At 46.8% G+C, this 25,300-nt stretch overlaps 1 protein-coding gene across 1 annotated transcript in view; it reads right to left on the reverse strand.

The window, feature by feature from the left end:
* Window positions 1-6,163: 6,163 nt before the first annotated feature.
* Window positions 6,164-25,300, reverse strand: part of ZFC3H1 (zinc finger C3H1-type containing) — a 71,717-nt gene continuing 52,580 nt past the window's right edge. Inside the window, exons 23-35 of the mRNA XM_073651789.1 lie at window positions 23,844-24,035; window positions 15,273-15,510; window positions 14,453-14,558; window positions 14,177-14,375; window positions 13,742-13,836; window positions 12,135-12,245; window positions 11,416-11,520; window positions 11,172-11,337; window positions 10,941-11,041; window positions 8,854-8,955; window positions 8,327-8,366; window positions 7,180-7,242; window positions 6,164-7,059 (exon numbers count right to left, since the gene is read on the reverse strand). Coding sequence (XP_073507890.1) covers window positions 6,931-7,059; window positions 7,180-7,242; window positions 8,327-8,366; window positions 8,854-8,955; window positions 10,941-11,041; window positions 11,172-11,337; window positions 11,416-11,520; window positions 12,135-12,245; window positions 13,742-13,836; window positions 14,177-14,375; window positions 14,453-14,558; window positions 15,273-15,510; window positions 23,844-24,035 — 1,647 coding nt within the window. The 3' untranslated portion in view covers window positions 6,164-6,930. The remainder of the gene's footprint in view (window positions 7,060-7,179; window positions 7,243-8,326; window positions 8,367-8,853; window positions 8,956-10,940; window positions 11,042-11,171; window positions 11,338-11,415; window positions 11,521-12,134; window positions 12,246-13,741; window positions 13,837-14,176; window positions 14,376-14,452; window positions 14,559-15,272; window positions 15,511-23,843; window positions 24,036-25,300) is intronic.

Below are 25,300 nucleotides of genomic sequence, written 5' to 3' on the forward strand. Positions count from 1 at the left end.
AAGCAACTAATGCCCTGAATAACAAGGCAAAACTTGGTCCAGAACCCCTCTTATGTATGACCAGACCCAGCAAGGGGACCAGACCAGGCAAGGATGAAGAAACGTCAAGTTATAACTGTGGAAAGCCTGGACACAGAGAAATTGCAGCCCTCCTAGATTCAAAGGAGAGTACGATAACCCCCCTACTCTCCCTTCTCCAGCGGGGGAATCAGTGTCTTACTAAGCCATAAATGCTGCGCAGCTCCTCCTGGGTAAGTCTGCTGAAACTGTTCTGACTTTCTCCTTCACTGTTTATGTCCCTTATGATGTTATTGCCATTATTTCCCAAGTACAACCAAAACATCTGAGCACTGCTCACCATCTCAGGCTTCAATGTGCCCTCCTAACATCACATCACCATTCCCTGTTGCACTACTATGAATCCAGCCACCTTGTTGCCTCTGAAGGGGGGAGGGGGACACCTGCTAGTTGAGCCACAAGAGGAACATGACTGCGTACAACCAATATCCAACGGGGAAGGGGGTTTTCAGTCATGTTACAAATGTTCGACTAGATAACCCCGACCGTGAGCTTTTTGTGGATGGATCGCGGTATGGCGTAGATGGCTGGTTCTAAACTGGATATGCTGTTGTTTCCCTCCTTGAAACCATAAAAACAGAACTTCTGCCCCCACACATTTCCACCCAGGAAGCCAAACTCTGTGCCCTAGAAGATGCCTGCAGACATGCTAAGGATCAAAATGCCGCCATTTATACAAACTGCCTCTATGTCTTTGGCATAGCTCATGACTATGGACCTATATGGAGAGCTTGATCTTTCCTCAAAACAGTAAGTAAACCTATCATGAATGATAAATCCATCCAATGCTTGATGGAGTCCCTACTTTTACCCGAGAAAGTTGCCATAGTTAAAGTCAAATGCCATACAAAGAATGACTAAACTACAACTTAAGGCAACCACCTGGCCAACCAGGCTGCAAAATCTGCAGCTTAACAAAGACGACACAACCCTGCCGGGGTGGCAGCTGCACAGGTGGGCTTCATCGTGGACCCACCTGTGACCTATGACCTTCTCCAGAAGCTACAACAAACTGGTGTTGAAGAATTCACAAGATGGCAAGAGAAGGGAGCTGTGCAGTCACCAGGATTGTGGCACATGGGGGACAAAGTTTGCCTTCCCTGAGTTCTGTATCCCATGATGGCTGCCACCCATGGCAATGCCCACGAATCGAAGACTGCCATGATAGCCCTCATCCACCGCCATTGGTATGCTCCTGGGTTCAGTGTCACTGCAGCCACACACGTTCACGTCTGTCAGACCTGTGTGCTCAACAACGTGGGAGGCACCACCAAGACACCTTTCACACACCGAGGCTCCTGTACCGATTCCAGCGACTTCAGATAAAATACATTGAACTTCCCAAGATGCAAACTTATGAGTATGTGACTCGCCCCCTGGGCCGTGGGGCACGCGGATCCGGGCGATAGGGGAACGATGGGGGTAGTAGTGGCGGCCCGGTCCCGCGGCTCAGACCAATGGTAATCTGCTACGTGCTTCAGATAATGTCTGACTACGCCACCCGAGGATTGCGGTTATTAGGAACCGCCGCTGCAAGGCAGTCCGCTGGGGCTGATGATGAATGCAGCTGGGATGGTGTGACTCCCCACGGGAAGAGTGCGGCCCCAGGGCAGTGTAGTGGATGGTGGGAGTGATGGTAGTGAGAGTCCCGGTGCTGATAGTGCTGGAGGAGCGAAAGAGCACACAGACAACGTACTGCAGTCCAATGTTGTTTACTCACAGTTCAGGTACTCCAGGTCACTTCTGTACAGGTAGTGACCGCCCGAGCCGTGCTGCGTCCACCAGGTGTGGGGCTCGGTCAACTCCCAGGCAGTTCAGGAGCATGGCACAGGACCCCCTTTAATCCTTTCTCTGGCCTGCCTCACCAGTGACCCACTTTTGTCCAGCTGCCGCGGACTTGTGCGGTTAAACGTGGGCCCCGTCCTCCGCTGTCCTATATGGTGCCTTCCTAGCAGGTTTGATGAGGTGTCGCACCAATAAATGATCACGACGACCGGTCTTTGGTTGAGGGTAGTTTCTCCTCCACCAACTTGGGATCCGGTACCCTTAATCTGCCCGACCCTTCACCCTGGATTCTCGTGGGTTCTTAGGGTCCCTTCCACCTTCTTGTTCCTGAGCCCTTCTGTTTCTCTGTCTCTCCTTCTCTTTCTCTGTTCCTTTCTGTTCTTTTCTCGTGGAGCTGGGATGAGACTTAATCACAGCTCCCTTTCACCTCCTCTCTCTCTCTCTTCCTCGGCCTCTCTCTAGGCCCGCTCCTGAGTGGAGCTCCTACAGAGCCTCCACTCCCGGTCTTCTCCTCTGACTGAACGAACCTAGATCTAAGATGGTGCCCACCTTTTATACCTCCCTCTAGCCATGAGCCCAGGTGACCAGCAACCAATGGGCTCCTACCTACGCTCAGGAACCAACCCCTATCTGCCCCTACAGCACTGGGTGTTCCACCCCCCTCCCCACTCCAGACAGGGACATAGTCGGTCGTGCCTGCACTTCTGTCTAGTGGGAGCACCGTTGAGCTGTCCCTCGGAAATGGGGTGTGTGTGCTGTATGCAGCTAACTGAGCCCTGGTCCATACTCCATCCTTACCCAGGAGTGGAATACCACACCTCTGGTCTGAGGTGCAATACCCCTGTAGCAGCCGAGCCCTCGGGGCGCTACATATGTACTTGTAACATAGAAAGATATGGGGGGGGAATCAGCTCACCGATCCTTATGTGCACCTTGCTTCTGTAGAAACCATCACCCAGAGCCGCCCTTAACCAATTAAGACACTTATCTTAAGGATATCAGGGACCGATCTATTCTAAATAAAACAGAGACCAACAAACAAATACAGGTGTACCTCACAAAATTAGAATATCATCAAAAAGTTAATTTATTTCAGTTCTTCAATACAAAAAGTGAAACTTGTATATTATATAGTCATTACAAACAGAGTGATCTATTTCAAGTCTTTATTTCTGTTAATGTTGATGATTATGGCTTACAGCCAATGAAAACACAAAAGTCATTATCTCAGTAAATTAGAATACTTTATAACACCAGCTTCAAAAATGATTTTAAAATCTGAAATGTTGGCCTACTGAAATGTATGTTCAGTAAATGCACTCAATACTTGGTCGGGGCTCCTTTTGCATCAATTACTGCATCAATGCGGCGTGGAATGGAGGCGATCAGCCTGTGGCACTGCTGAGGTGTTATGGAAGCCCAGGTTGCTTTGATAGCAGCCTTCAGCTCATCTGCATTGTTGGGTCTGGTGCCTCTCATCTTCCTCTTGACAATACCCCATAGATTCTTTATGGGGTTAAGGTCAGGTGAGTTTGCTGACCAATCAAGCACAGTGATACTGTTGTTTTTAAACCAGGTATTGGTACTTTTGGCAGTGTGGACAGGTACCATGTCCTGCTGGAGAATGAAATTTCCATCTCCAAAAAAACTTATCGGCAGAGGGAAGCATGAAGAGCTCTAAAATTTCCTGCTAGATGGCTGCGCTGACTTTGGTCTTGATAAAACACAGTGGTCCTACACCTGTAGATGACATTGCTCCCCAAACCATCACTGATTGTGGAGACCTTGATTTCCAAATGAAAATTGGAACTCTGGGACCTTGTGGAGTGTGTCAATGACTGCCTTCTGGACATCTGTTGAGTCAGCAGTCTTCCCCATGATTGTGGAGCCTACTGAAACAGACTAAGGGACCTTTTTAAACACTTAAGAAGCCTTTGCAGGTGTTTTTTGTTAATTATTCTAATTTACTGAGATAATGACTTTTGTGTTTTCATTGGCTGTAAGCCATAATCATCGTTAACAGAAATAAACACTTGAAATAGATCACTCTGTTTGTAATGACTCTATATAATATAGGAGTTTCACTTTTTGTATTGAAGAAATGAAATAAATTAACTTTTTGATGGTATTCTAATTTTGTGAGATGCACCTATACTTCCAAAGATTCATTCCTAGTGCCCTCAACCTAAAATAAACTATCTGTGGAAACTGGATATTTTAGGACCGATTATTAGTTAGATTAAGTAAAATACTCAGCACTCGCCATGAACAAGAATGATTGTATAGTCTGTGCCCTAAGCCAGACCTCTTCTAGGCACAGTGCCCTCCCCTATAAGCAACCATACAAACCCCATTGCTTTCTTCAGCCTAACATTTTCTGCTGCAGAAGGAGAAAATACTTCAGCAAGTAATCTGCTTAGGCAATTGTATTCCCCTATAAACCCTAAACATGTAAAAGCCAATGGATTTAGCCTCTATTCCTGAAACTACACGTGTTTCCAGAGTTTAATGGGTACCACTGACCTAAAGCATTTAGGTTCCTCATACTACAGTCCCCCCACCAACTTGGTACAAAGCCATTCCCTCCTGAATCACACGGTAGCTAGGGCTGACTTGTGCTGGATGTGTGGAAGTGGTGACTTTTATCCAGTACGGCCAGCAGGATGGGAAGGTACATGTGCTATTGTTAAATTCCTGATACCACTCCAGATTGTGACACCAAATCAGACAAGCTCCACGAATATGCAATGGAAAACCAGAGATACAAGCGTGACACCAGCATTCCTACTTCTTTCAACCCTCACTTGTACATCGATGCTATTGGAGTCCAAAAAGGAGTATCAGACGAGATCAAAGCCAGAGTTCAAATAGCAACGGGAGTTGAATCGCTATTCCCTATCGTACAGCAAATAAAAATGTGGACTGGATAAATTATATCTACTATGACCAACTGTTGGATGCCAACTCTGACCAGCACATGAATGTGGCACCCGTATAGTTTCCTTGATTGTTGTGACTTGTGCATGTGTGTGTCCATCCGATGGTGTGACAGACAGGCCGATCTGGAGAATCCAGTGAAGAGATGTAGGAAGGGAGACTTCTTCTATTAGGGGAGGAGAATGTAACTGGGGGAGTCTGTAGGCGTGAACTTCAGCTGGAATAGCCACCCACTTGTACAAGAGAAGGAAATTATGAGAGCAGGAGTTATTTATCTATCTTAACTCCATTTTGGTTATTCTATGTGCATCTCCTCTTCTGTTGGATGGAGACTGAGTATGTGTGCATGTATTCTGCCTACTTAGAGGACTTCTCACTTTAGTAGCCCTAATTGATCTATACTGGTCGATATTTTCCAGTTGTCTGTTCATATGTGCTTTGTCCCTAGAGGGATTTAGTGGCTATGTATGTTTTGACCACATGTGGATTTATTGTTGAAATCTGATGGGTCACTCAAGAAAGGATTCTATTGTTAAAGGATATGTTATCTTTGCACTGACTTCCGTTATGTAGGTTTTCCTGTAGCTTTGTGGCTAACTTACATCTATTGTTTCAGTTATAATAATTTGCTATCACACATGTGGTCTGTTGGCAAATAGATTGTTCCTTGTCTAGGGTTCTAGTGTACCTAGTACCCTTATGGCTTACCATTGTGACTGAAACTAGTTTTAGCTTACAGATTATTTTACCTTTTTGTATTGTATGTCATCTGCTGTTTACCATTTTAAATATGTTCATTAAAAGTTATTTTTTCGTACCACTTTTTGCTTTTTTCTAAATACACGAGAGGCAGCAGAGGGGACGTGGCAGAGCTGAAGATCCGAATTACAGTCCCGCCAAGATGCATAAAGTTTAGGAAACCGAAACTTCTAATGATGATTTAACAAAATCCAGGCTGCAGATTTCTTCACTGAAGGCATCTATTAAATCAGTGCCATTATATCCATACCTTTAGTTTAACATGGATAATCCTGATGACAGGTTCTATTTAAGCCAACTGTGTGCAAGGACCCTTACGTGGCATGACTGGGTCGGTATGGTCCCATAAAACATCAGTAAAATGGCATGAAGCTTAGGGTTCTTTTTTTAGATGTTCATGTAGAGAAACATTGTCCATGTGTTAGTATTGAACAAATGTAATAGACAACATACAGTAATATATAGTAAAAGGAAAAAACAAAAACACATTTGCAAATTTTATTTAAAAAAAAGTTTAATTCTTAAAATAGGTTTTGCATAAACATTTGAATACTACACAAGGTAGTACCATTATACAAAACATTTTGTCCATTATATATTTTACTTTGAACTGTTAAACTTTATTATAAATTAAACTTCACAAAGAAATAAATTGCACATAATTGACCACTCTTCGGCTCTGATGCACTGGCATTTTGCATTTAGTATCTTTTTGTCTTCAAGTTTAACAGTCTCGGCTTTAAAGTCCAAAATGCAGGAATATGAAAAGGAAAAAAAAAAAGAAAGAAAGAAAAAGGAAAAAAAAAAAAAAAAAGGCCCTCACTTGCCCTTAGCAGACTGATGGCCTTAATCTGGCTAAAGACCTGCTGCTTTTTGCATGAACTAAAAATTCCCTGAATCCTCCCACCTTTATATTAAAACAAGAAATGACTAATTGGTTAAAGATTTAGAATGAGAGACTGATTGCTTTAGATTGTAAACAGCAGCCCCCCAACTAATCCTAGACACAGGGTCCCACAGGCATCAGTGAGAGAGTCAAGCAAGTTAGAAACATCACAACAAATGGGGATTATAAAATAAATGAAGGGAAAGGGGAGAAAAAAAACACAGAACAGACAGAAACAATAAAACAGCAGTCACTTAGATGAACTATACTTACGTACATGATGTATAGAGTATCTTGTGGGGCCATGAAGCAGGCCTGGGTTTGGAATTCATGTCTCCAGTTTAAGATGGGCAGTGTGTGTGCGGAGTTACAGAAAGCATGGTTGACTCAAAGTAGGTCTGCTATTCACAGCCTAGTCTGAACCAAACTATTCTTGACCATTTTGGCAATTTAGAGTAGGACTTTGGCCTGACTGCAACCAGTGTTCAGCGATTCTTGCTTTCTGTGTTTAAATTTAGGAACTCATCTAGGCTGACTCCAATCTCTTGGCACTTGGAAACTAGTTTTCTCAGGTTATCAGTTTTACCTCCTCCTGATGCTTCAGACAAGAGGTGCTGCAAAAGATTGGGGAAGCACAAGTGGTAAGGCCTGTGTCGTGCACACACACCTACAGGTATGGCAGGCAAAAACCAAGCTAAGAAAACCCCATTGTAGAAACAGAAGAAAAACATTACATCTTTCCAGAGCTCAGCGCACAGAGGCAACTTCTGCAGGGCCCTTTGATACAAGTGCTGGACCTGTAAAACAAGACACACTTGAAGAGTAGTGAAAGAAACAGTGAAAAACACAGATTTCCACCCCACCCGTGAAAAAATATATACACACAGCTCCCTAGGCAAGTATGTGATAGGCAAGTGTCGATACCATCATTATGCACAATAAATCATTTTTTTATATACACACACCATATAAGTTAAAATGTTAAAATACATAACTTTTGGGTTCTGCTCACAATGGCGCCATAGCATCCATTTTTAAACATATTATCCAGTTCTTTTATACTGATGGCCGAATATCAGATAGATGGTAGTGTGACACCCGACAACCCCACCGATCAGCGGTTACTGCTGCCGGCTGGATGGGATCAGTTGTGGAGCTACACAGCACAGTTCCATCAATTGTATAGTGGTCGTGGCCGGGTACTACATATCTGCCCCTATTCAGGAACAGCTGATCGGGTGTCGCACCCCTAACTGATCTGAATGTGAGGATACCAACAAAAGTACTGGACAAGCCTTCTAAAGGATTTACAGGTTATAACATGGACCCAACTGTCTTTAATCGTCAACCTATACCAGCGTTTCCCAAACTCCAGTCCTCACGGAACCCCACAGGTCAAGATTTCAGGATTCCCTTATTGCACCGGTGATGGATTTCTTATCAAGGCATCACAAACAGCCACAGGTTTTCTCACCTGTGCAATACTAAGGGTATCCTGAAATCATGATCTGTGGGGTCCGTGAGGACTGGAGTTTGAGAAACACTGCCCTACACTAATAGAAAAGAGCAGCATACTGTTATTCTAAACGGCATAAAGTTATAGTGTGTGAACAGAACCTTACAATGGTATATAACTTCTGCAGTCCTATACATAATGGTTAATGAAAACAGGTGACGCTCGGTTTGATCACATATAACGTAATATTTCTCTGAAGGAATTCAATATTTTTTCAATGTTTGAACCAAATTACCAATTTTATTGCCAACAAATCAAGCTTAGTCTCTGCGTTAGAATAGGTTAGGCAGTTTCTTATGTGTGCCAACATGACATGTTAAAAGTGAGGCCAAACAAACAGAACCATGTGTGACATTCAAGCTCACCTCCTTGTGTCCCTTTAGGAACGTCTCCACTGCAATGGCTCTAAGGGCACAACACAAAAGAAGATAGTTATATTCCTTCATCATACTGATCTGCTGCAAACACCGAAAGAGCAGCTGTTACGCAGAATTATGGAACGCTCAGAAAAACAAAAGTTATGGCCAATTCCACAATGGTATTTTTTAGCCGGTATTTTGTAATGTTTCAGAGCTAAAGCCAGGAGTAGAACCTAAAGATGGAGGAAAAGATTTTCATTATACTTTTTTGCTTCCCCTCTTTTATGCCTGGCTTTAGCTTTGAAATACAGATACAAAATATGCCAGTGTGAATGAGGCATAAAGGTAATAAACGGAACTTTTGCACTGCGGTAAATAACCGGGAAAAAAAACCAAAAAGTATGGGTAAATTATCACAGACAAAAAAATAGATAGATAAAAAATAAGACCATTAATGAGGGGATGGTGCAGTGTATAAATCAGCTTTACCTGCATATTACAAGACAATAAAACAAAAACATTTAGTACGTTACATTTTCCAGACGGTCAGGCACATTGGGAAGCTATATGTAAACATCTTGGATTGCATTTTCACAATTTCTACATTGTTGTCATCCATTTCTTGTTTAAGTACCCTGGAAATAAAAATGGTTAGAAACATTGTATATGGTTAATGGAAAAGTGAAATCACTGTTGTATTTGGTCACTGAAAAGGAGATCAAATCCTCAAAAAACATCACAGAAAAGAAGCAGCCATACTTACCAAAACCTGGTCACAATACTAATGCAGTATGGGGGGCAGCAGGCCCAAAAGATAAAGGGGGAAGCAGCACAGGTACAGAATACTGATGAACAACCACTCACAGACCTACCATCCATGGAGGGGGTGGCTGCATGGTATTAGAAATACACAGGTTTAAACAAGGTGCCAGTCACAGATACGTGCAGTGCACCATGCTACATTACAGCCTACTGGTGACCCCCATACTATTCCATCAGGTGGGCTGACAAGCTCTATGATAGTGTACCCCACCAGGAAAGACCAACAACACTAGAAGAGTATGGCTGCTCCTGCAAAGATGGAAAATACATGAGGTGTTTGTTGCTATTTTGGCCTTTTATCATGGGGGCCAGCTGCACCCGGCAGTAAATTCGTATTGTGACCAGATATGTGTCAGTGCAGCTGCTTCTTTTCTGCAGTGTTGTACCTGGTCAAATCGGGTTATAAAACTAGTGCTTCATTGCCAAAATGGTTATTTGGTGTAACTACAAGCCAAGTCACTCTTCTTCTAAGACAAGGGTGGGGAACCTCACGCCCATGGGCCATTTACAGCCCGCAATGACATTTTCCCGGCCCCCGGGCAGATTCCTGCGGACCACAGAGCTTGGGCATGTTTTGATGGCCGCCGGCCCATTCATTTCTTCTTGCTCTGTGGGCACACACACGCGCAGTGTTCACTACTGAATGTTGAGGTGCGTGCAAGGAAACATTACGTCCTGATACCAGTGCCAGAATCATGACATACTTTGTGTGCGGAGTTAGCGCACAATTTGTACGGCCCCTGAAGGATGGTATAAATATCCAGATGGCCCTTGGCAGAAAAAAGGTTCCCCACCCCTGTGCTAAGAGTACCACTTTCCTCTGTGTGCGCGCTTTAGGGATTTAACAGCTGAAGAGCCCCTGATGAGGCGTGCAAGGTATAGCAGCAAGAAATAATCTTGGTACATGATCTGTTTTTGTTTTGTTTTTTTAACTTTTTTTAAAGGGTGCTTTCACATTGCATTCTTACTCATGTTCAGGGGTCCCGTCGGGGCTTGCGTCTAAACCCCCCACTAAACAGGATTCGGGCGTATGTGCCGATGGGACCATAGACTATAATGGTGACTGCAGAGTGAACGTGTGCTCTATTGTGCATCATTTTCGGGTGTGTACGGCTACTGAAGGCGGTGATGCAGTAGACTGAGTGTTTGCCTCCAGTAGGTGTACACACCTGAAAATGTTGCACAATAGAGCACAAGTTCACTCTGCTGTCACCATTATAGTCTATGGACCCGTCAGCGTATACACACAAATCCTGTTTTGCGGGGGGTTCAGACGCAAGTCCAACGAACGTGCGTAAAAACGCAGTGTGGAAGGAGCGTAAGATGACTTTTCAGAAGTGCTGACCAGTTTATTTTAGGAAATACTTATATTCCCAATGAAATCATAAAAGTAGGAATACATTGACATCAGGGCATTACAATTCCCTTTGTCAATGGAAATATGTCCCCACACAGTCTGACATTGTCCAATCAGTGTTGAAAGTCCGTATTGGAGAGTAAGAGGGTTGGGAGCAGAGAGGCACAGACAGGGAAAATCCCGTACTCGGACTGTGTGAATTTAGTGCACAGCTGTTACTGAGCAGCAGTTGAAAGTAGCTTCTAAAGAAGCATGAACTGGGTACTGAAACAGCAAAATAGTATTTGGGAAACAAAGAAGCAAAATAAAGGAAAGAAGTAGATTACAAAAATTCATAACTTTGTACTGATTGCAGGATAACCAAATAGAAAAAAGTTAAGTTACTCTTTAACCATTATTAATGCCTTAGCTATTACCAGTGTAAAAACATAATTCAGTCACCTGAGTGCAAGTCCAAGATTCATAGGCATCATGGATAAGAAGCGTTCCAGTATCTTCGAATGTTGCATTTGTGGCACACAGCTCAAATAGAAGTAAATCACCTAAAAATGTGAAAAATAGATCTTACTCCGAGTTCCCCCTATATCCAGTTACACATGTATACACAATGATTTTTACAACAATGCTGTGCTGGAAAGCCACAGTGATATTTGCAGGGCGTTTAAAACTTACCGAATTGTGGAACTCATAGCTGGTCCAGTATTCAGCTGTGCTAAAAGGAGTGGGCTGTCGCGTGGGAACCGTCAGGAGGCATCTGTTAACTAAATCTGTAAAATGCTTACTATCTTGAACTTTATTCCTGCTATCCATTATTCTGCTGTTAGTAAAGACAAGATAACTGAAAAGAGAATGGCCAGTAATTATTAGGACACTTGTAACGTGACCATTAGCACATAGAGACACTGTATATACGTACTCCATCCAAAGCTTCTGCAGAACATCCTGCTGCATCACAGCCCCTAATGCCGCTTCATACGCATCCGCTGCCTCCTCTCTGCTGGCGTGCAGAGACTGCCACAAGCTGCAAGCCAAGTTATAAAGAAAGGATGGAAGCTCATACAGAATGCCGGCCACGCCATTAGTACAAATCCATAGCTTATCCACATTGCTTTATAAGGGGTTGTACCCATCAGTAAGAAACAAGCCACACTGTGTTCACCTTCCGCGGGTCCAGTGCCGAGTCTCCGCCGCTGCTCCTGGTGTGTGGCACTGGCTGCGGAGCTGACATCACATTGAAAGCGCGTCAGTCAGTGAGCTCAGAATCCCTACCAATGTAGACTGAACGCCCCCCTTCAGAGCTGCTGAGATCACTGGTTGGCTGCCGCCCTGTCGACATCAGTGCCGCAACCAATGCCAGATAATGGGAGCATCGGTGCTGAACCTGGGGAAGGCTAGTATAGCTTGGTTTCTTTTTAATAACCTTCAGCCGGTGACATTCAATTGCTGAAATGGAACAACCCCTTTAACCGTCATCACATTAAAGAGAGAAACACAACAAACTCCACAAGTAAAAAAGATGAACTAAAATTTTGAAAAAAATATATATAATAAATAATAAAGATCATGAAGTAATAATGCCCACATCTAACCTTATTTTTAGCAAAATAAACCAAAAGTACTCTTAATGATGCTTACCAGAAAACAAGCCAGAGGTACGGTCTTTGCATATCAGAAATGTTGAGAGGTCCATCATTTTTAAATGCTGGTGCTGTGAAATCTAGTGGCACTGAGAAATTCAAGAGGTATCTAAAAATAAAAGTAACTTATTTGGCATGTTCTTGAAAGACTTAGGGGCTAAAATAGAAACCATTGATACCATAGATCTTAAATGGGCATTCTCAAGATTTGAAGTTATCCCCTATCCCAGTCGATGGGGTTCTGACCACTGGGACCTCAACCAATTCCGGGAACTTGGGCTCTGAAGAGACCCGTGTGAATGGAGCGGTGGTCGATCAGGCATACTGTCAGTCCATTAATTCTTATGCCAAAGCAGACAAACGCTGACTTTTGCTATCTCCAGCGGTCCCTTTATGAACAAATGGAGCAGAGGCGTGCATGACCGACCACTGTTCCAATCACACGGGGTTCCTGGGATCCGTAGAGGTCCCAGTGTTCGGGAAGTTATAGGCCATCACAGGGCTAGGGGATAGCTTCTAAGTTTGAGAATACCTTTAATAGTATCTTAATAACAATCTTTCCCTTCGTAAGCAACAGCAGACCAAATTCCTTTGTGTCTACCTAAAGACCTACAGGCTGCTATACAATGGCTCCCATCTACTCATGGGCTTAGGCCTATGGGGAACATGACATCACCAGTCAGCTTTATCAGGACCCTTCTGTTTGGGAGATGGAACACATTTCCCAAACCTATAACGCAGAGATTCAATGTACACAGCCTGCTGTAATATGGATGTGGGGACATGAACAGCTTCAAAGGAGCCATATCACTGGCTTTGCATCACTAGTTTCATTATGACTATAGAACTATTGTCTCGCTGATGCTATTATCAGGCCTGTATATATGAGAGAGCAATGTCATACTGGGTATATTCTCTATCCCATTTGGGACTAATGTCTCATTAAAAGGATGCAGGAAACGAAGAACACAAATTGTCAGATACACTTGTAGTGATGAGAAATGTATTTTCCTAGAATTTGCACGACTATATGTAATAAATATCTTTAAAAAATAATCTGTCAACAGGATTTTGCTACCTAATCTGAGAGCAGTGTGATGTAGGGACAGAGACCCTGATTCCTGAGACGTATCCCTTACTAGGCAGCTTCCTGTAGTTTGGATAAAATCATTGTTTTTATCAGCAGGGATTATCACCAGAGAACTAGTAAACCTGCTGCCAGGAAGCCCTCCATATTCATGAGCTTTGTACAACCCCACCCCCACCACTGATTGGCTGCTTTCTGTGTACACTTGCACATAAGAAGAAAGCAGCCAATCAGTGGTGGGGGTGGGGTTAAGCAGAGTTCATGAATATGGAGGTCTACATGGCAGCAGGTTTACTAGTCCTCCGATGAGAATCTGCTGAGAAACCAGTGATTTTATCAAAACTACAGCAAGCAGCCAAGTAAGTGACATCACTGGAATCAGGGTCTCTACAGTACGCTGCTCTCAGATTAGGTGGCAAAAAGTTTTTCACAGATTCCCTTCAAAATAAGATTTCTGTGATCAGTAAGACAGGTCTGTTAAGAGATTTTACAAACATGTACAGAAAATCATATTTTACCTCAAAAGATCTGCTGGAATAGATTTTTCATTAGTGTTTTCAAAGAACGAAGATAAAAATTCTTCCATTAAAGATGACACGCAATCTAAAAGATCCTGGGAAAGTAAAGGTTTACAAGTCACAGGGTCAGAAAACTTATTTTTAATCAATGTCACATATTTGCTTTTCTGCATGTTCAAGATGCCACAACCAAAGTGTACGGATGAGAAACATTATTTTTTAGCCTTTTTCGTACGTCCAAAAATGACAATGTGATAAGCTGGAAGAATAAAAGTTAATGTAGCTGTGAACATGAGTTTGTTCTCAATTCTGCCACAGTGTCTGTAACACTATCCGGCAGTGCTGCCTGGCACAGGTATGGCTGCACCATTATACCCTGGCAGGTTTTCACCAGCTTTGGAGGACATCCATGCACATGAAGGCGACACCATTTACCTGCTGTACTAGAAATCTGCAGACACTATAGAAGATTTGTGCACTGCAAGGATTATTTCTGAATGCAGCGATCCAGACATCCATGGCCTTTTCCGGCTCTCCTTTCTTCATATACACCGAGTATAAAGAGTCTAGGACATGGCAGTTCCCACTAGAACTCTCCAGGAGCTGGTTACATAGATTCACTGCAGCAAAATGCCTTAAAGAGAAGCCAATAAGTCAGTCTCCATAGTGCACATACAGATTTCCAATGTGAACGCATCTCTAGGTTGTTACCTGTCGAGCATCACGTGGAGGGAGATCATATTCTTATAAAGTGGTAGACAAGCTTCTATCTGTTCTTCAGCATTCAAGTGTTCATCAGAGCAAGAAAATACAGCAGCTATTGGGGGGAAACAACATTGCTTAAGGAACTACCCATATAAGTGGCCTCATATTTCCTACATAAATGTATGAACTGTCATAAATGAAAAATTGCTTTACCTCCACTTCTGCTACATTAACCATAAGGACGCAGGCGGCCATATAACAGGGATGATGATCAAGTCGCAATGTTCGGACTGGCTGGCGGCTCTCCTGACCTGAGCTCGACAACTACACAGAAATACATGAAGCAGTCAGGCTCGGGTCAGGAGAGCCGCTGGCCAGTCCGAGCATTGCAATGCGATCGTTGTCTGTGTTATACAGCAGTCTGACTGCGAATGTAGAAGCAGCACCAAGCGAACTTAGGTTGTGCAATGGCTGTTTCAGCCAAAGTGGCTGTGTAGCCCTAGCCTTACTGATAAACCCTTCATTAGAGAGACAACACCTCCATGTTCCCTATTCTACATGAAACACTCATGGATAGTCACAGAGGAGACCAATGCTAGAGGAAAAATAGATTACAAAGCGATTTAAAAAAACATGAAATAACTCATGTGTAGCAGAAAAGGTAACACCCATGGAATGGAGCAGTGAGGACCGTCAGGTCATTTCCTTTTCATGAATACAAATGACAAGCAGGAATCTTACTAGTCCCTGTTCACTAAACATTAGAAGCAGAGAAAAAATAGGAGAAAGTTAAGGTATGCAAGCAAACAGCAACTCTGTGACACACCTTCGAAGAGAGCAAGCAACATGCCCGGGTCGGTCGTTATACTTTGGGGATTCAGCCAAGGTATTAGAAATGGCTCCTTGTTAACAATCCTGGAGGGGGTTGCAACAGTTGGGTCGTAGAAATTAGCAGGCAGGCTATTGAACTCCATGAGGTGAATGTAAGAAAGCCATGCTAAGCAGCGATCCTTGGGATGGAGGTGATCTGCTATACTCTTCTCACAGGGGGACTTTAAAGCATTCTGGAAATCAAAAAATCTGATGTTAAAAGTGAACATTTTTTTCCAGCTAATGAAATGTTTTCCGCATATTTGACATATATAAACGCATGGAACCTAGAAAAAGACGGATTTTGGTAAGACCTTACCTGTAAAATCCTTTTCAGCGAAGGAAGGAAGGGAGACACAGATCCATTACTAGTGGGTAGGTGGAGCCCCTCAGGATAGTTCACCTCAGATTAGAAAAAGTGACGACCGGCCCCTCCAGCTTAGGCTCCTCCTACTCCCATGTCCTTCAGTCCATACACAAGCTAAGGAAGAGCAGACAACACCAGCGGAACAACACAACCCCTTCCGAAAATTCAGAGATGCGAGAGAACAGGTTATGCATATAACAGAAAAAACACACAGTCCCTGGCACTACTCACTGGACCTGACAACTGCGATGAGCTGGCAATGCTGGAACAGAGCCCTAGCGCGCCGACCCCAGCCCAGATGACCGCCATCAGAGAGGAGTCGCGCCACATCTGGAAAACAATAATACACTTCTGCCCTGGGAGGGTGCTGTGTCTCCCTTCCTTCGCTGAAAAGGATTTTACAGGTAAGGTCTTACCAAAATCCGTCTTTCAGCAGCAGAAGGGAAGGAAGAGAGACACAGATCCATTACTAGTGGGACGTCCCAAAGCAGTCCAAAACTCAAGGGTGGGAAACAGTGGCAGAATCGCCAACACCCCAACAACTTAGGCAAGCGCGCAACAAGCGCCAAAACTAGATAAAGATAAAACCTAAACCACCGCCGCCTGCAGGACCCTGCGTCCCAAGGCCGCATCGGCGGAAGCACTCACGTCCACTTTAAAAAATTTAGTAAAAGTGTGGACGGAACGCCATGTAGCTGCCCGGCAGAGCTGCGCTGCCGAGGCCCCCTGACGAAAAGCCCACGACGAACCAACCACTCTCGTGGAATGAGATCAAACCTTAACCAGACCAGGCTCGCCCTTGAGCCGGTACGCCTCCAGGATAGCCGAACGTATCCACCGAGCTATAGTGTCCTTGGAAGCCCGCTGACCACGCCGACGACCAGCAGGAATCACAAAGAGTCCGACTTCCGAAACCCTTGTGTGATGGTAAGATAGAACTTCAATGCCCGCACCAAATCCAACGAGTGCAAGGCCCGTTCCTTTGGATTCCTTGGTTTCGGACAGAGGGAGGGCAACACGATGTCCTGATTGACATGGAAACGCGACACCACTTTGGGCAGAAAAACGCAACGGGTATGAAGCACCACGCGATCCGAGTGGAACTCCAGAAAAGGGGGCGAGCAAGTCAGTGCCGCCAACTCAGAAACCCTTCTCAAAGAGGTGACCGCCACCAGGAAGGCCACCTTCCAAGAAAGCAAGTAAAGCATAGCTGAATCCATAGGCTCAAACGGCCCGTGCTGAAGAGCCTCCAAGACTAGATTGAGCCGCCAAGGAGCCACAAACGCCCTCCGGGGCGGGAACTGACGTGCAATCCCACGAAAAAACGAACGCACATCCCTGCACGAGACAATAACTTTCCGAAAAAGCACGGATAGTGCAGATACCTGACCCCGCAAGGTACCAACCGCCAGACCCTTGGCCAAACCACATTGCAGAAAAGCCAAGAAGTTGGGAATGGAAAAAAACCTCGGGTTCCTTGACGATCCAGAACACCATGAATAAAAGGCCTTCCAAGTTCTGTGATAAATCCTGGTCGTAGCCGGACCTCTGGCCGCCCGCAAGGTGGCGATGACTTCGGCCGAAAACCCACGACGGGTCAAGATCTCGGTCTCAAGAACCACGCCGTCAAACGAAGCGACTTCAGGTCCGGATGGCGAATTGGCCCTTGGGTTAGCAGGTCCGGGCGAAGAGGCAGTGGAAACTGAGGCGTCGCCAGAAGAGACACGAGCGTTGAATACCACGCCCTCCGTGGCCAATCCGGCGCCACCAAAATCGTCGGAATACGCTCTAGTTTGATCCGCCGGATCACCAGTGGAAGTAAGGATACCGGCGGAAACACGTAGATCAGCTCGAACTGGTCCCACGGGGCCACTAGAGCATCTACCGCCACAGCTTCCGGGTCCCTGTATCTGGACATGAACGTCGGAATCCTGGCGTTCAGCCTGGATGCCATCAAGTCCACTTGGGGAGTCCCCCAACGGGAGCACAGCAGAGCAAAAACTTCCAGATGAAGACCCCATTCCCCGGGATCCACCTTCTCGCGACTGAGGAAGTCCGCCGTGATATTCAGCACTCCTGGGATGTGAATCGCGGATATGGCTGGAACCCTGGATTCGGCCCAAACCAGGATCAGAGAGACCTCCATCATGAGTTTGGAACTCCTCGTCCCGCCCTGATGGTTGATATATGCGACCGCTGTCGCATTGTCCGTCTGAATCCGGACCGGCAGACCGCTCAAAGGGACCGTCCAATGTCGGAGGCAGAGAAATATCGCTCTCAACTCCAAGATGTTGATCGGCAGAGACGACTCCTCTGACGACCAGACCCCCTGAACCCAGAGATCGTTCCAACCCCCCAACCCCCCCAGCCAGTCAGGCTATCATCGGTGGTAATGACCGACCACCGTGGGAGGAGGAAGGATTTCCCCAGGGATCAAGTCTCCGGACGTAACCACCATCCAAGAGACTCTAGCACCTTGCGGGAGATACAGACACAGCGATCCAGCGAAGCCGGCGATCGGTCCCAACGGGTCAGAATAAGATCTTGAAGACCCCGGGAATGAAATTGTGCAAACGGTACCATTTCCATTGCCGCCACCATCAGACTCAGAAGGCGCATACACCTCCGAAGAGACATCGTCATCGCCGACCTCATAGCCTGGACATGGTGACGAAGGTTCGCTTGTTTGTCCGGAGGCAGGGACACCACTGCCCGTACCGTGTCGAAATGCATCCCCAAGAACAGGATTGACTGCGACGGCTCCAATGACTACTTCTTCCAATTGACCAGCCACCCGAAGTCCTCCAGGTGCTGAAGGGAGAGATTGCGAGCTGTCACCGCCTCCTCCGCTGTGGGTGACACAATTAACAGGTTGTCCAGGTAGGGGAGAATAATAACTCCTTGCTTTCGAAGGAGCGCCATGAGCGGCGCCAGAATCTTTGTAAAAACCCTGGGCGCCGAGGCCAACCCGAACGGTAGGGCCACAAACTGGTAATGGGCCTGACCTATGGCGAACCGCAGGAAGCGCTGGTGAGCCCTGCCGATAGGGACATGCAAATAGGCGTCACGGATGTCGATCGACACCAAAAAATCGTGCTGCGACAGGGCCGCCACGACAGAGCGAAGAGACTCCATACAGAATTTCCGGGTCCGGACATGCAAATTCAATTCTTTGAGGTCCAGAATGGGGCGAAACTTGTCCTCCTTTTTGGGAACCACAAAAAGGTTGGAGTAAAACCCCCTTCCCTGATCCTCCGGCGGAACCGGAATCACCACACCCTGCTGCAGAAGAGAGTCGACCTCCCGCAGCAGTGCGGCAGCTAGCCTGGGCTCGGACGGGATGCGCGACTGACGAAACCTGTCCGGGGGTCGAGAATGAAACTCTATGAAATAACCTTCCGACATAACCCGCGTCACCCAGGCGTCCGATACGGGTGACGCCCAAATAAACCCGAATTGTAGCAGACGACCTCCCACCCGAGAGCCCTCGAGAGGGTTCCTGGCGTCAGTCCGCCTTAGCGGGCTTTTTGTCAACCTGCCGCTAGTCCTGACGGAAATGTTGTTTCCAGGGAGTACGGGATTTCTGGGAGGTCTTTTTTCCGGAAGACGAGGGACGATCCGATCTCCAAGAAGGCTGACCGAACCGACCCCTGGGCCGAAAGGACCGACGACCACTGCCTTTCGCTGAGGCAAAGCCGTATCTTTGGCCTTGGCAATCAGCTCCGTGAGGTCCGAACCAAACAGCTGACCGCCCTTGTACGCCAGACTCAGCAAACCTTGTTTGGATACTGCGTCTCCGGTCCACTGTTTAAGCCACAGTGCTCTCCTGACTGTGACGGCCGAGGATTGAGCCCTGGATATCACCAAAGTAGTATCCAGCACTGCGTCCCTGCCATATCGGGCCGCCTCTTCCAAGAGCTGGAAGAGCCTTTCCACTTCAGACAGCGGAGTTCCATCTTGCCATGCCGTCCGCAGCTGATCCAACCACCGCAGCGAAGCCTCACCAGCCCACATGGCCCCCAAGGCCGCTCGGAATCCGTGACCCGCGGCCTCGTAGATGGACTTTGCCGCTAACTCCGTCCTTCTGTCCAGCGGGTCCTGAAGACTCGCCTTCCCTTTAACAGGAAGCAAAGAGGATTTGCTCAGCTGAGACAATGGCACATCCACTTCAGGAGAGGGGACCCAATTAGTGATCGTTTCCATGGAACAGGGATACAGGGCATCAAAAAACCGCAACCCTTGGAAACGTTTATCCGGACACAGGCGTTCTTTCTCCACCGCCTTAAGTTCCTCGTGCATCGGCAGCGTCGAGAGAGCCCGACGCGACTCCTGATACAGCCAGGACGATTTGCCAGGGCGCCCCGTCACCTCTTCAGACAGTTGTAACGCTTCCCACATAGCTTCAACAAAAGCGTCCACGTGGCCCGAAAGCGAAGCAAAGCGACCCCGCCGATTCTCTTCATCAGAATCGGAGATCTCACCAGAAGAGTCTGTCGGCGATTCTGAAGCCTCCGACGCACTGCGCGGAGGAGACGGCGCCGCCACAGGCCGGTGACGCTTCTTGCTTCTAGACGTCGGTTGGGACTTAGCAGAGACCCAATGACCCAGGAGGTCAGACAGACTGTCAATGGAGCGAGTGAGCGCCTCCACCTTAACATCACTGAGACCCCCAACTAGCGTCGAACCTGACGCCGTTGAAGACCCCGGCGTATCAGATACGCGTGACCGATCCTGAAGCGGACCGGGAGAGAGGTCCGCGCCCCCTGGTCCGACATGCCCCCACACAGTTGCGAGCGTCGCGGATAAGGCGATAATAACCTTACAATGGGTACAGTAACCAAGGATGTGTGAATTCCACTACCACAGCCTGTTCTTCCATAAAAAAAATCACCCGGCACTGAAGGGTTAAAGCTCCTCCTTAGAAGGAGAAAATCTACCCCAGCGGCCTGCAGAGCAAAAGTAAACCTAACAGACTACAGAGAAGCACCCTCTGATCCCAGAAAGGTGCACCTCCAGAGAGGGTTAACAGCCTGATGGGCCAGACCCCGTTCAGAAGGGGTTAATGCTACTGATCCGCACTACCCTTTTTGTGAGGTGTGCGTCAGAGCCATCTCATCAGGGAAGCAGCAGCGCCGTATACAGCACACCCTGTCAGCCTAGGACATAAGGAAAGTGCTCTGCGCTGTAATACCCAAGAAGGAACTTTCTGCCTAAAAGGCAGGAGAGACTCACCAGCTGGCGTAGAGACTGCTCTTCTCGGTGTGCTGAGAGCGGGGAGCAGGGAGTAGGAGACGCAGCACGAGGATGGACGCTGGCCGGAAGAAGAAGGGGCTGGGACATCTCCAGCCAGCGCGCGCTTTCCCGGCACTTCCTGTCACGAGCTACCGACAGCAGAGAGACGCTAAGCCACGCCCCCCGCCGAGCTACGAACGGAGCGCGCAAATCCTCCGTCCCTGCTCCCCTGCCAGCCGAGGATCAAACGCTGCATGCAGAGGAGAAATCCCTGCAAGCAGAAAGAAACAGCAGTCACCACAAAACACATATACAGTGACAGCGGCTGCCGCAGCAGCCGCTGAAAGCACTCAATAAGAGCACTTACCAAGCTGAGCGCCACAGGGACCCCCAGGGATGTGTGGCGCCGTGGCACTTGCTCCCCCCCCACGGCGGAGCGCGCAGGGACCCACACGAGCTCCCCCCACGCCAGGGAGCGCCCTGTATCCCCCGGGGCCAGCAGGGTTCTGCGGGGACCTCCTTAGGGGGGTACGCAGATCCGCCAGGGGAGGGTCAGGGGTCCCAGCAGCGCTGAGACCCCCTGAGACCTCTAGACCACGGGGGGTCCAGGTCTCCGGAATAAAAATAAGAAAATCTTCTGAGGAGCTGCGAAGGCAGAGACTATCCTCTGCGACCTCAAATTTCAGACTGAGGAACATGGGAGTAGGAGGAGCATAAGCTGGAGGGGCCGGTCGTCACTTTTTCTAATCTGAGGTGAACTATCCTGTGGGGCGCCGCCTACCCACTAGTAATGGATCTGTGTCTCCCTTCCTTCCCTTCTGCTGCTGAAAGCTGTAATGTGCTTTGTTCCTAAAATCTGAAGATGAGAATTAATGAGCCCTCATCACACAGATGGCCAACGTAAAGAAAACATGGTGGTAGAACAGCGTTACTGAAAAGGGGATTATTTCTGAAGTACTTATAACTAAAATCACTAGATGCAGTGTTAACGACCAAAATACCAATAGCGTTTTCTGGAAAAAATGTGTCCAGAATGTCTAACGATCCATGCCTTAAAGGGGTTGTCTACCGCCTGGGCTGTGGAGTCGGTAAGCCAAACCGGCGACTACGACTCCTCAATTTCCCTTATACCGACTCCACGACTCCGACTCCCACATATATTGCTTATATTTAAGTGAAAAATTTATTGTAGTACATTGTGAACATCAGACATTTAATCATTTTTATGATACAATAATCAAGATATTTAGATAGAATATAATAATGGATAGCTGGATGGATGGATGGAGGGAGGGATGGAGGGAGGGATGGAGGGAGGGATGGAGGGAGGGATGGAGGGAGGGATGGAGGGAGGGATGGAGGGAGGGATGGAGGGAGGGATGGAGGGAGGGATGGAGGGAGGGAGGGAGGGAGGGAGGGAGGGAGGGAGGGAGGGAGGGAGGGAGGGAGGGAGGGAGGGAGGGATGGAGGGAGGGATGGAGGGAGGGATGGAGGGAGGGAGGGATGGAGGGAGGGAGGGATGGAGGGATAGAGGGATAGATGAAGGGATGGATGGAGGGATAGATGGAGGGATAGATGGAGGGATAGATGGAGGGATAGATGGAGGGATAGATGGAGGGATAGATGGAGGGATAGATGGAGGGATAGATGGAGGGATAGATGGAGGGATAGATGGAGGGATAGATGGAGGGATAGATGGAGGGATAGATGGAGGGATAGATGGAGGGATAGATGGAGGGATAGATGGAGGGATAGATGGAGGGATAGATGGAGGGATAGAGTGTGATAGACAGATGACAGCTACAGACAGCAAATAGTACATTGCACATATAGTTCACACACATTGTACAGAGAGCACATAATAATCACCTACAATATTAGCATTAATTACCTTCCTGTGACAGAGATGAACAGTAGTACTTTCTCCAGCTCAGGGCCCAGGAATCGGATTCTGTGCAGGGCAGGCACCCCTCCCCCTCCTCTCTCTGGTGAAGACGGCCGAAGACAGGACAGAGGAGGGGAGATTGCCCCCTGCAGTCTGGAGACAGTGCAGGACGGGAGCACTGCAGCATACAAGTGAGTTTTGATAGGTGCGTGCCCCTGCTTCTAGGGGGGAAGGGGGGCACACAACGCGTTTTGTGAGGATCCGTTTTTGAGCTCAAAAACGGATCCTCACACAGAATAAGCATGTCAGTTTGTTTGGCGTTTCTGTAATCTGCTTTTGCTGTTGAAAACATTATCTATGAGCTCAAAAACCTTTCAGGTGATGCGGTTTTTTAAAAAGCTGATCAGCTTTTGCAGCTGAAAAACGTATCCTTAAAAAACGCAGCAAAAACGCTGTGTGTAAATGTAGCCTTAGATCAGGAATAGAACAGCCATTTATAGGACATTTCATAACTTTCCCAAATTCCTATGAAAAAATATTCCCCACAAACTGCATTGATCTACTGCACCCAATTTATTATATATTCTAGGAGTCGGAGTCGGTCCATTTTACCATGTCTACCGCTATGCTACTGAAATCCTAATTCCGGGATAGTTTGTCAATATCAGATCGGTAGGGGTCTGACAACCACTACACCCCTCTAATCAGCTGTTACTAGCTCTGGCCAGATGTGAACATACGCAGAGCAGAACTGCACAGCTTCTTACTGTCTGTAGTGGCCATCTCCAGGTACTGCAGCTCAGCTCCTATTCACTTGTATAGTACAAGTCGTCGTCATCATCATAAGTCATAAGCCTGAAAACTCAAGGTGTGCTCCATCTTCATTAAGTGTCCATAAACATAAGCCTTGTACATTCCTTTGCAGGAATGCATGGCATACCATAGATGCCACCTGAGTTCAGAAAGCTGGCAATAAAACACACTTTGCAGCTTGCTAAGACTCTAGAGTTATGAAGCATAACAAAAAAAAAGACCCAGTTCACCTGTAAAATGGCAAGAGCGTTCTGCAGTCTTCCAGTGAACAGGTTGACATGTACACGGTACAATAATACTTCAAGACACTGCAGAGACAGCAGCTCAGATTCTTGCCCGGCTTCTACCTGCCGCACCAGATACTGTAATGTACGGCTGCAGATTTGGTCCTTTCCATCAAAGGAATTCTCCAAAGTAAGGAACTGCAGAGGAACAACAATATACATCCGTCACAAGCACATGAGAGAAGTAGCGCAGCACTTACGAAAACCCAGAAATTGCGTGTAACATATTCTAAATACATCACCATTATAAATCTTAGTGATTCATTCACTTAAAGCGCACCTGTCAGCAGGATTGTGCTCAGTAAACCACATACACTGTCAGGTGGGGACATTACACTGATTAATATGATACCTTGGTTGATGAAATCCGTCCTGTGGTTTTTGTGTAATTTTTACTTTTAGTTTGGAGACAATGACATGCTCGTGCTCCGGGGCGGCCTGTGGAGGTGTGGGGGGCGCTCTATCTGGTGCTCTGCTTACATATTCATCTGTATGCTCTTACGAAGGCTCACTGTGCCCTCACTGACCTGCCTCCTATTTTACCTAGCCCCACACTACTAGATGCATTATTTAAAATAGGAGGCAGGTCAGTGAAGGCACAGTGAGCCTTCGTAAGAGCATACAGATGAATATGTAAGCAGAGCACCAAGTAGAGCGCCCCCCACAGGCCGCCCCGGAGCACGAGCATTTCATTATCTCCAAACTGAAATTAAAGATTACACAAGAACCACAGGACGGATTTCATCAACCAAGGTATCCTATTAATCAGTGTAATGTCGCCCACCTGATAGTGTATGCTTACTGAGCACAATCCTGCTGACAGGTGCGCTTTAAAAATAAACTGTCACTTGAATTTTTAGTTTCATAAATCAATAGTACACATGGAAATAAGCAACTATGTAATATATCTTATCAAAGAAATCTGCTTCCCACTCCACCAGGACTGATATTTATTCTGAAAATGCTCACTTCACAGGTAAAATCTGTATTCAGTGAAGACATATTGCTACATTACTGAGATAGGAGATGACAGTTACAATTGACAAGTTTCTATGTAGAGGGGAGAAAGGAGGACGGAGGAGCTAGATGAAGAGCTCCACCATTCCACTCCTGTCTACATAGAATCTTATTAGTAGCAACTGTCATCTCCTATGTAGATGGGAGTAGGAGGGTGCAGCTCTTCCTCTAATCTATGTGTGCCTGTACAGAAGGGGTTCACACCGTACATAGGACGGCAGCGTGGAGGCTCACATCATACATAGGACGGCAGCGTGGAGGCTCACATCATACATAGGACAGCAGCGGGGGGGCTCACACCGTACATAGGACGGCAGCGTGGAGGCTCACATCATACATAGGACGGAAGCGTGGAGGCTCACACCGTACATAGGACAGCAGCGGGG

The sequence above is a fragment of the Phyllobates terribilis genome, unplaced genomic scaffold, assembly GCF_046119375.1.
Source record: "Phyllobates terribilis strain yellow unplaced genomic scaffold, ASM4611937v1 Scaffold_11__3_contigs__length_659146591, whole genome shotgun sequence".
In the NCBI taxonomy this organism is placed as follows: domain Eukaryota; kingdom Metazoa; phylum Chordata; class Amphibia; order Anura; family Dendrobatidae; genus Phyllobates; species Phyllobates terribilis.